The following is a 12,077-nucleotide window of genomic DNA, read 5'->3' as shown; positions in this document are numbered from 1 at the left end:
TCCCCCTCTCTCTCCCCCTCTCTCTCCCCCTCTCTCTCCCTCTCTCTCTCCCTCTCTCTTCTCACTTGACCTTTATCCCTCCCACCTCTTTGGCAAATATTTTCTTATAAAATATCTATCTGCTTATGCAGCCTCTCTAATATTAGAAACACTGCCCATTCATCTCGCTCTCCACCCTTCATGTTTACTAGGCTTGACTACTGCAAACCCCTTTACCTTGGCTTTAACCACTTAATGATACAGTGTCCGATAAGTCATATTACATCTTCATAGTCCTGGGATGACCCAAGTCATGAAGGGATTACATTTGAAGTTCAAAATAGCACTGCAGTCTGTATCCTCCCCAACATATTTAACCCTTACTGTAAAAGTTCCATGTGGATTGGGGTTATATTAGAGCACATTTTTACAGCGCTTAAGCAAAAGGTATAAAGGCATGATAGCCCTGCGTCTTAGGGTGTCCGGTACCCACAAGCCCTATGGATAGACCTTCCAACCATTGCTTCCCAAAACAATCTTCAAGTTAGAGAAGAATATTAGGTTTTAGGCTTTTTCCAATTCTCTTTCAGCTGGGAGACTGACAAACCTGGACCACTGGTTTGCCTTGAGGAATGAGTTGAGAACCATTGTCTTAACCTAAAGTATTTAGGAGGGATGCTGTGGACTGTAATGCCCTTCACACTCTGCTAGGATTTATTTTGGTTCAGAAGGATTTGAGTCATCATAAACAGCATCTTGAGTGTCGGTGTGTTTCCTAACCTAATGGGTAGTGAAACTTGTGCAGTGGGATGATATGGTACCTCTTAACCTATGTGTGTCAAACTGTGTATACACACATACACACACACACACTTGCAAACAAGAAAAAAAGTAGACACAAAGAAGAACTTTGTATAATGCCATAAAAGTAATTATGTCCATCTTACTGCCATGCTTTTTTTTTTCTCAAACATGGCAGATTTAAATAGGTACAGTGCTCTGGTTTTAATGTGATCAGTGGTGTATGCACAATTATTATTTTGTATGAAGCACACTCAATAAGAATTCTATATGACTAGATCATCTAAAATTTTTCATCATTCTCAAAAATGTACAGATTATTTCCAAAGCGATAAGTTCTCATATTTCTTATGGACTGGCTAGAACCATTTAAAGGTGAAAAGGCTGATTTTGTAATATTTGTGGAAAGTCTATCTGCAGATACATCTAGTTTTTACATTTCTTTCTTTTTTTTTTCTTTTTGAGCTGAGTCGTGTGATAAAGTATAATGCGGAGTCTGGCAAGTAATCCAGATATTCTGTGCATGAGTCATTGTTGTTAGGCTGCTTATCTACAAAGAACATTTGGCGGGCAGTGCCCCAGAAATGTGAGATCAAAGATGTATGCTTTATGGACGGACTGCCTGTCTCTGAAGATAAGCAATTAAGTGGTGCCTTGCCTGGCTCATATGTTAAAGACCCCCTCTACATGGTCAGTGCATCAGATTACGTCTATGCTCAAAGCAGATACGCAGATCATGTGTTTGCTTAAAGGAATACTATAGCGTTAGGAATAAAAACTGAAAAGGCTGAGTTGTGCCCTAAATCTATTGTCCAGACCATCACCCAGTGATTGAAGGGTTAAAAACAAAAAACCTTTAAACCCTTAACCTCTTTCCAGGTCAGAGGTCCCTCAGCACTGACTCCATCTCCGCCTCCTGCAATGGGGGGGGGAGGACTTAAAGTTCTTGCACTGTGAGCACTGCTCACTCCTTGGCTCTTTCCCATGGGAAAGCATTGAACCAATGCTTTCCTGTGTAGTTTTGCAAGATGCTGGATGTCCTCATGCAGGAAGCGCCTCTATTAACTGTGTGGTAGACGGCCACTAGAGCAGGCATAGGCAACCTTCGGCACTCCAGATGTCTTGGACTATACCTCCTGTTGGGTAGTCTAAGGTTTTAGTATGGAATATAGATAAAATATTATCTGATGATACTCACACACATAGAACCTTCGGGGACCCTGTAGTTCTTTGTTTTAGGCGGTGATATAAACACTTATGAACGTCAGATGGCAAATAAACAGACTTTGCTAAAAAAAAATGTATACGTTTAATAATACACACTGTAAAATACAAAGCAACAAAACAATACAATTATAATCAATTTGCTATACAATATAGGATTTCAAAGCAACAATTCAATTAATTTACTTGACAAGCCTAAAAGTCAACATTACACCTCTTTTCATCTACAAGCTTATCAGCATAGGACAATAAAACATATACAAACTTCACAGCACACATAATTAACAATATGGCACCCCTTGCATTAAGTAAACTGTTATTGGTTTATTAAAGGACCACTATAGTGCTAGGAAAACAAACTAGTTTTCCTGGCTCCATAGGGTCTTTAGGTCCCCCCCCACCCTCAGGGTCCCACTCCTGCCGAGCTGAAGGGGGAGGAAGGAGTTAAACACTTACCTATTTCCAGCGCCAGGCTCCCTCTGTGCTGGGGACTCTCCTCCCTCTTTTGACGTCATCCGCTGAATGCGCATGCGCGGCAAGAGCCGTGCGCGCATTCAATCAGTCCATAGGAAAGCATTTCTCAATGCTTTCATATGGACGGCAGCGTCTTCTCACTTTGATTTTCACAGTGAGAAGCGCCTCTAGCGGCTGTCAATGAGACAGCCACTAGAGGCTGGATTAACCCTATTGTAAACATAGCAGTTTCTCTGAAACTGCCATGTTTAGAGCTGCAGGGTTAACCCTAGATGGACCTGGCACCCAGACCACTTCATTGAGCTGAAGCGGTCTGGGTGCCTATAGTGGTCATTTAATTCGTTTGAATATCAACCAACCCTGCCAAGTATATACCATCAGTTTAACTACAATAACCCGCAATATATAAAGTTTCTGATAGTCTTAGTATTGAACTGATATACATCTAAAGAAGGAATCAAAAATGCTCCAACTTAAGTTATATCTGACTCAGACTGCAGGTAGAATGAGATATAACTGTTCTATCAATAGGATGGGATCAGTTCACAGCATGGACACATAGGGCATTTAATAGTCAAGTTAAATTTTAAATTTAAAAATAGAGAAACCTTTATAAACCTTTATGATTAATTCAATTTAGGATTCTCATCTCTGAGTGCTCTGGTCTATTGCCCTTAGTCAGTCAATCTCATGATCTCTTAGCCCTCTGGATCTCCTTTGATCTTTTAAAGATGATCTGAAGATCTTGAATCTCCCTTCTATGATTTTTTTTCTTCCTATTTAACCATTATTTCCCCCTTATCAGTTCCTGCCCTGTAAATGGGCAGTACTTGGGACTTAAATCTGTCTTTTGATTGGTTATGGGCGTATCTTAATATTTAATTATTAATGTGAACTTTCAGTAGATGGCACTATTTCCCTAGGTATGAAGACCTTAATTAGATCATTGATGACTTGGTTAAATTGTTGAATAAATGACCTTTAGTTCACCTATACTGGGGATATTCTAAATTATTTTAATATTGGTCTTTGGTTATGTAAATTCTTTAACCAAAGACAGGTTTGGTTATATTTATCATTATACAATATGTCTATATCATTTATTCATCTAACCTGTACAAATAACTGATAAATACATTAATCTATACAAAAATCAAATGATATTAATATATATATATATATAATTTCCTTTTACCCCTAAATCAGTCAAGGATGGAGTTTAAACATTACTGTAGCAATCACATACTTTAGGGTACATTTGTAGATCATGCATGGTTTCAGTATATTTAATCAAGTTCTATTCCTTAAAATATGGAAGCGACCTCAGACTTTGAGTCTTGTGGCTGGCTGACAAACACTCTGGATTGCTTGTGATGTTTATGCACAAACCATTGCATTGTTTGTATACCCCTTTGAGGCTCTGTGAGTTTGATAATCTCAGATTGTAAAGTCCAATTTAGTCATTTTTCATTGTTCTTGTTAACCTTACACATATATCTCACAAATTAAACTGTAGATAAGTATTTCTCCGGTTTACTTCTTAGGGTCCCTAAATACAAGGCTATTTTGACCTTTGTTGAAACAGCATTACGTAATGTCCAGGCCAATCTACCAGCATCCATGTTTTCTGAATATTAGAAATGATCACAAATAAAAACAGATTTACAAGAAATGATCCCGCACCAAATAGCACAACACTCCCATGATGCTTTGCCAGCATAATGTGCGTAAGAGCATTATGGGGGATGTAGTCCACAACATTTGGAGTGCGGAAGGTTGACTATCCCTGCACTAGAGGCAGCCTTAACCTTGCAATGTAAACATTGCAGTTTCTCTAAATCTGCAATATTTTACATTGCAGTGTTAAAGGAACCAGACCACTTCAAGGAGTTAATGTGGTCTGGGTGCCTATAATTTCCCTTTAAGGTCTTTGCATGTTATCTTAAAACATATGTGTGACCTCTGCATACATGCTGCTTCTCAAAGCTTACCAACCAAAGTTCCTCACATATTTGTTACATCAACAAGAGAGAAGATTTTGGCTTGGCAATTGCTTAAAAAATATGCATGCTTTTGTTGCTTTGCGAGATCATATAGACACTTACTTTGAGCAGTAATCTTGACACACATTGTTTTAAAGGAAAGGTAATTTGCAACTTTTTATAAAAACAAACAAAAAAAACATAGATAAGATTTGTGCAGTGTCACATAGAATGAGATTGGGAGTACCTTGGGAACAGTGGCTGTGATTGCATACAAGTCGTGGACCGTTTGTCAATAACCCATGAAAATATGCAGTGACTTACACATGCAGTAGTGTGGTTGAGTCCTATAACGTAATTTGCCATTAGCAGTTTGGCGGCTATGGAAGGTCTTGAACGCATTCACAGTTAGCATATTGATTGTAGCGGAGTAGTGGGGGTTAATCCACAGTATCTCTGCTGGTAGTCAGGATAAGCAGGTAAAACACAGGTTGCGTAGTAATAATCCCTTCCTCCCAAGAACTAGACGACACATAGCTTGGAGGTCAACTGAGGTCTTAATTACAGGTCACAGTATTTATGTGGTTACAAATGTAAGGGGTTTCCAAAGTCACATTACAGGGATTTTACAACAGTGGACTACATGGGAGACTGATTTTACAGGCAGATTTCCCATCATCCACTGCTGTACCAGAGAGATAATTGTCCCAGAATGCACTGGGAATGGGATTATCTCCGGGTATAGAAAATACAGACGTTTACATTAAAATACATAACTTTGGCAATTTCCCTCATATTTCACCTAATGACCCCTCATTAGATTGCAGGGATCAATCGGTACAATATACCGAAGTACCGCTCTGATCCCTGCGGAAACAACCGAATGCAGCTCACAATATACATTCATACGAACGGGGTCTTAACAGAGAGAACTCACGAATGGGTTTAATTTCCCAAAGGCGAGAGATTACCGAATGCTATGGAGGTTCAGCGGTGTTTAAAAATCGAGTGACCGATTTCGGTACCAGGCACTCGACGACCAAACACCGCTGAAATCTAACAAAGCAAAGATGGCCGCCGCCACGTGTTCGGTATACGAACGGCGGCCACACACAGAACACTGATTAAAACATGGATACAATGTTTCGGTTTACTAATAAACGACACACGACCTTCTGGGGTGGTCTCTTATTCGGTATTTTGTTCGTTATCCCCTGTTCGTGAAGCTTGAAACCTCGTTTAGTGGTATTCGTATGCTTGAAACACACGAATACATAGGAACATTAGGTGAAACCTGAATATGCAGATACAGTTAACAGGGGTTAGGTTTCTCCTGGATGGAGACACAAAGGAAGCAACAGTCAGGCATATATATGCATAATAGTCTTTAAGTGGCTAGATTTGCCACATTGACATGTACTTTTTCAAGACAACATGGGCAGCTTATTTGGTTCTGTAGTGGTTAGGTGGTTGATGCCTGAATTACAAATACCCAAGACAAAAAAGGAAGATTTTTTTTTGTTGTCATGAGGAACTGTCTGAAAAATAACGACCACCTCAACCACTCTTGGAAAACCACCTTGAGAAAGAGGATCACAAAGTCAAAGCTTCACGACATGAACTTCACTAGCTTTTTGCTAATGCACAAAAATGTAGAACTGAATCAGCACGTCAATAACTCATTCTCAACAAAATCAGACACTTCAAAGACAGAGCATGTGTTCAACCCACAAGATCTGTTGCCAAACATAGAGGGGGTTCCATACTGTTTGACTATTCATCTTATAGTAATTAAGTCTGATTATTGTTCCGCATGAAATGAGATTTTATTCTTGGGTTTTTGTGTTTTAGATCTGGTTTCTTTTTTCAGTCCAAATAGACTTTGTGTAGGATTGTTACTAGGCAAACGTACAAACATTAAAGAAATGGCAAGTGACCATCTGGTAGAAATAGCGGAGTTTTAAACTTTCTGCGGAAGTGGCTTTATGAATTTAAACCCTGCGATGTACACATTGGAGGGTTAAAACAAGGGGGACATCAAGATAAAGTGGTTTGGGTACCTATAGTACTTATTTAATGAAGCAGTTTTAGTTTGTAAATCATGCTCCTGCTATCTCACTTCTCAATTCTCTGCCATTTAGGAGTTACACAGACAACATGGACAAAAATAATACTTTTCAGTTCATTCTTACAGCACAGTGTGATTACTTAAAAAAGTTCTTGTCTCCTGTTCTGTCAATTGAAGTTTAATCAAACATGTTAGACTATAGCAGGCAATTAGCAAAGCAGAAGTTAAGAAATTCTAAAGTAAACACCCTGTGCAATTACAGGAAGTGTGCAGGGAGATTGTTTATGCAGCCCTATCCATATCTTATCTGCCTTTGAATTACAAAGTGATTTAACTCCTAAATTATTATTATTATTTTATTATTTATATAGCGCCAACAAATTCCGTAGCGCTGTACAATGGGTGGACTAACAGACACATAATTGAGATCAGACCACTGGACGTACAGGAACAGAGGGGGTTGAGGGCCCTGCTCAATGAGCTTACATGCTAGAGGGAGTGGGGTATAATGACACAAAGGGTTAGAGTAGGGGAATTAAATAAGTAAATGACGAATTGAGCAGTGAGACTGCAGGCGTTTGATCTAAATACCAAAACCACTTATTCAGTTGTTTCGATGCTAGTGTCTATTTAGTAAATTAACAACCATTCACTAATAATAATAAGTAGACCCTGAGATTGCCCCAGAAATGATTGACACAACCACTGCTTGAGGAGAGGCATCAATAATGGCAAGCTTTTGAATACATTGTGACAGGCCCAGACAGGGGTCAAGTCCTGGGGAAAAAAGTGTGGGAACTCACCCAAGATTCCCGCACCCCCGAATCCCCCACCAAAAAATTCAATAATTTATACTCCTATGCATATAGTGCAGTGCAGGGTGTGTATAATGCATGTAGTGTGTTTGTAGTGAATGCAGAGTATGAATAATGTATGTAGTGTGTTTGTAGTGAGTGCAGAGTGTGTATAATGAATGTAGTGTGTTTGTAGTGAGTGCAGTGTGTATAATAAATGTAGTGTGTTTGTAGTGAGTGCAGAGTGTGTATAATGAATGTAGTGTGTTTATAGTGAGTGCAGAGTGTGTATAATGAATGTAGTGTGTTTATAGTGAGTGCAGAGTGTGTATATTGAATGTAGTGTGTTTGTAGTGAGTGCAGTGTGTATAATAAATGTAGTGTGTTTGTAGTGAGTGCAGAGCGTGTATAGTCAATGTAGTGTGTTTGTAGTTAGTGCAAAGTGTGTATAATGAATGCAGTGTGTATAATGAATGCAGTGTGTGTAGTGAATGTAGTGTTTGTAGTGAGTGCAGAGTGTGTATAGTGAATGTAGTGTTTGTAATGAGTGCAGAGTGTGTTTAATTAATGTAGTGAGTGCAGAGTGTGTAGAATGAATGCAGTGTGTGTAGTGAATGTAGTGTTTGTAGTGAGTGCAGAGTGCATAATGAATGCAGTGTGTATAGTGAATGTAGTGAGTGCGTATAGTGAATGTAGTGTGTTTGTAGTGAGTGCAGAGTGTGCATAGTGAATGTAGTGAGTGCATAGTGTGTATAATGAATGTAGTGTGTTTGTAGTGAGTGCAGAGTGTGTATAATGAATGTAGTGTGTTTGTAGTGAGTGCAGAGTGTGTATAATGAATGTAGTGTGTTTGTAGTGAGTGCAGTGTGTATAATAAATGTAGTGTGTTTGTAGTGAGTGCAGAGTGTGTATAGTGAATGCAGTGTGTTTGTAGTTAGTGCAAAGTGTGTATAATGAATGCAGTGTGTGTAGTGAATGTAGTGTGTTTGTAATGAGTGTAGTGTGTATAATTAATGCAGTGTGTGTAGTGAGTGCAGTGTGTGTAGTGAATGCAGTGTGTGTAGTGAATGCAGTGTGTGTAGTGAGTGCAGAGTGTGTAGTGAATGTAGTGAGTGCAGAGTGTGTATAATGAATGTAGTGTGTTTGTAGTAAGTGCAGATTGTGTGTAATGAATGCAGTGTGTTTGTAGTAAGTGCAGATTGTGTGTAATGAATGCAGTGTGCGTGTGCTGGAAGATGCGTGTGTGCGGGATGATGTGTGTGTGTGTATGTGCTGGATGATGTGTGTGTGTGTATGTGCTGGATGATGTGTGTGTGTGCGTGCTGGATGATGTGTGTGTGCGTGTGTGCTGGATGATAGGGGGGAAGCATTTTTTTTTATTTATGTGTTCATATTTTTTTATTCCCCCTTCCCTGCTTCTTACCTTGCCAGGGAGGGGGGAGATCACCTGGTGGTCCAGTGGTATGGTGGAGAGGGCCAACCGCTGCACACGGGGGCCCAGCACACTCTGTGTTCCCTCTCCAGGCCCTTTGTATATCTCTTTCTTCCTACCACAACCTTTGTGTTTCTCTTACTTCCTCATCAGCCCCTTTTGTGTGTCTCTTTTCTCCTCACAGCCCTTTTGAGTCTTTCTTCCCCCAGCCCATTTGTGTGTCTCTTTCTTTGCACCACCACTTTCTGTGTCTCTTTCTCCCACCACAAGCCCCTTTGCCTGGCTTTTTCCTCCCAAACCATACAGACATAGATATACAGGTACAAATACATACATGCACAAAGGCACAACCATACAGACACATAGTCATAAAAGGAACACACAGTCATACAGAGACAAACAGACGAAAGGCATACAGAGACATACATAAACAGACATATACTGCTTGTGATGAGAGGAGGAGAGGGATGACTGCTAGTGATAGGGGGATAAGGGATGGCTGCTAGTGATGGCAGGGAGATAAGGAATGGCTGCAAGTGATGGGAGGGAGAGAGGATGCTAGCTGTTGGTAACAGAGAGAGGAGGATTGCTGCTAGTGATAGGGGTGAGAGAGGGGTGGCTGCTAGTGATGGGAGGAGAAGGGGGTGGCTGCTGGTGATAGGGGTGAGTGAGGGATGGCTGCTAGTGATAGGGGAGAAAGGGGGTTGGCTGCTAATGATAGGGCAGAGGAGGATGGCTGCTAGTGATAGGGGTGAGTGAGGGATGGCTGCTAGTGATAGGGGAGAAAGGGATTGGCTGCTAATGATAGGGCAGAGGAGGATGGCTGCTAGTGATAAGGGTGAGTGAGGGATGGCTGCTAGTGATGGGGAGAAGGGGATGGCTGCTAGTGATAGGGGTGAGTGAGGGATGGCTGCTAGTGATGGGGAGAAGGGGATGGCTGCTAGTAATAGGGGAGAAAGGGATTGGCTGCTAATGATAGGGCAGAGATGGATGGATGCTAGTGATAGGGGTGAGTGAGGGATGGCTGCTAGTGATGGGGAGAAGGGGATGGCTGCTAGTGATAGGGGTGAGTGAGGGATGGCTGCTAGTGATGGGGAGAAGGGGGATGGCTGCTAGTAATAGGGGAGAAAGGGATTGGCTGCTAATGATAGGGCAGAGGAGGATGGATGCTAGTGATAGGGGTGAGTGAGGGATGGCTGCTAGTGATGGGGAGAAGGGGATGGCTGCTAGTGATAGGGGTGAGTGAGGGATGGCTGCTAGTGATGGGGAGAAGGGGATGGCTGCTAGTAATAGGGGTGAGAGATGGATGGCTGTTAGTGTTTAGGGGAGAGGAAGCATAAGAGGAATACAAGTGAGGTGGCACTGTTGGACCAATAAAACACAGAGCTCCACATGAACTATAAGATTTAGCTCTGTGGAGCTCTGTGCTGGATATATAATTATTTAATGAAAAAATAAATAAAACATGGCTACTTACTGTTGGTGGTGTAAGTAGCTGAAAAGAGATCTTCTTACTCCTCCCTGCTCGGTAATCCTCTAGCAGGGCCTGACAGGAAGTGAAGTTAAATGCCCCGCCCACTGCAGGCTTCACTCCTCAGTAAACTACCGCAGGGGAGAGTAGTGTGAGCAGGCACATCTCCTGCATCTTGACAGCCATCATACCAGCAGCAGCAGCAGCAGCAGCAGCAGACAGTGCATTGTGGGCGGCACTATGCTGGGGACTGGGAGAAATGAGGCAGCACAGCGACATTGCACCCCCTGGGCCAGTCCTGCAGGATCACTAGCGGGAACGGCGTTCCTGCTTTGGAAAAAGTGCAGGAACGCCGTTCCCATGCGTTCCTGCAGGACTCGAGCCCTGGGCCCAGACTTGCAACAGCAAGGAACAGGAAGGATTTTGATACATACAATGCAATGAGTAGGGGGTGGGGATAAATGACCTGTAACATATTCTAATAACACATAGAGTCAGCATAATGATGCATTATACTTCAGAAGAGTAACAAATGATCTTAAAAACACACTAAATTGCACTTTTTTCTTTTTATTTTCTGTGCTGCTGAGAAGACTGATTTTTAGTCTACATGGGGAAACCACCCAAAGCAGGACTACCTCTACGGCAACATATGCAGCTGCCCAGGGCTTTGGATCAGACAGGGGCCAAGAGCTCCAGCTCTCTCTGTGAATTGACGGTCCATGAGCCATCAGGGAGATCAAAAGTTCTCCATTTGGAGTTGTGTGGTGTGCACCTCAGGTGCATATTACTTTAAGAATTCCCTCACAGTTCAAGTGCTTCTAAAAGATTTGGAGGGTGTCAGACAGCATTCGTAGTCATTTACGGAGTGCCTGCACTGCAAAGCTCTCCCCTTCCTCCACGCATTAGACTTAGCCATTACACTCAACCAGCACATACAACATTCAGTCATCCTGTTCACACAACAGAGCCCAAGGCATCGCCATGGCGAGTTATATTGGAGGTTTGAAACCACCACATAGTATTTCTTGTGGTTCAAGATTTTTATGGTTGGGAGACAAGTCTTCCCAATTTGTGTGTCTTCACATTCAAGGGCACTTGTGGGCAACCTGTTGCCTTCCAAGGGCACTTGTGGGCAACCTGTTGGTACCCAAACCAACAGGTTGCACCTCTACCAGCCCAGGATTTATGGATTATCCAGCTGTGTCTAAGGTGTTATTTTTTCTCTTCTAAAACAACTTGGACACAACTGGGTATCCCTAAGTCCTTGGCTGGTAGGTATGCCTGGAAGACTGGTTTGGGACTACAGTGTCTGTTGCATTAGCAGCTGGGAGGTGGAAGGTTGTTTTGTCTTCTTCCAGTACATGGTTCTTATTTGCCTGGAAAGAAATGGGCAAAGTGTTTCATCACAATTTGTTTTACATTTTGCAGGGGGACAGTGTTCACAAGTCTGTTTTCATAATTTTCTTCCAAGGAGACCAGCTGAAGAACAGGGTTAAGAAAATCTGTGAGGGGTAAGTGATTCTTTAAAAAAAAATATTGTTAACACGTAATGCACATTGACAAAAATTTAAAATAAATAAAAGGACACCAACTTTGGAAATACCAGATGCTGCTAGTAGACAGGCAGCTGCAGAAAAGAGCCCCTCATAGAGTGAAAGAGGGTTCACCAACCAGGAGGTTATCTAATTCTGTTGAATAGTGTCTGATCTTATCCCGTAAACTCTCCAGCTAGAGGTTATGGGATATTTAGTTTAGCCAGAGATATGGTTCCGTTACTCATTGTAATTAACAGTATAAGTGTATCGCTATTTTGAAGGTGACTGTACCTTCATTTTATCAATTAGACACA

The 12,077-nt window shown here is 41.6% G+C and overlaps 1 protein-coding gene across 6 annotated transcripts in view; it reads left to right on the top strand.

The window, feature by feature from the left end:
- ATP6V0A1 (ATPase H+ transporting V0 subunit a1) overlaps positions 1-12,077 on the top strand; it is a 97,496-nt gene that overhangs the window by 49,665 nt on the left and 35,754 nt on the right. For all 6 annotated transcript variants that reach the window (XM_063458954.1, XM_063458960.1, XM_063458955.1 and 3 more), the window contains exon 8: positions 11,657-11,739. In XM_063458954.1, coding sequence (XP_063315024.1) covers positions 11,657-11,739 — 83 coding nt within the window. The remainder of the gene's footprint in view (positions 1-11,656; positions 11,740-12,077) is intronic.

Source organism: Pelobates fuscus, chromosome 6 (assembly GCF_036172605.1).
Source record: "Pelobates fuscus isolate aPelFus1 chromosome 6, aPelFus1.pri, whole genome shotgun sequence".
NCBI lineage: Eukaryota > Metazoa > Chordata > Amphibia > Anura > Pelobatidae > Pelobates > Pelobates fuscus.
This window is presented reverse-complemented; position numbering and strand designations above follow the sequence as displayed.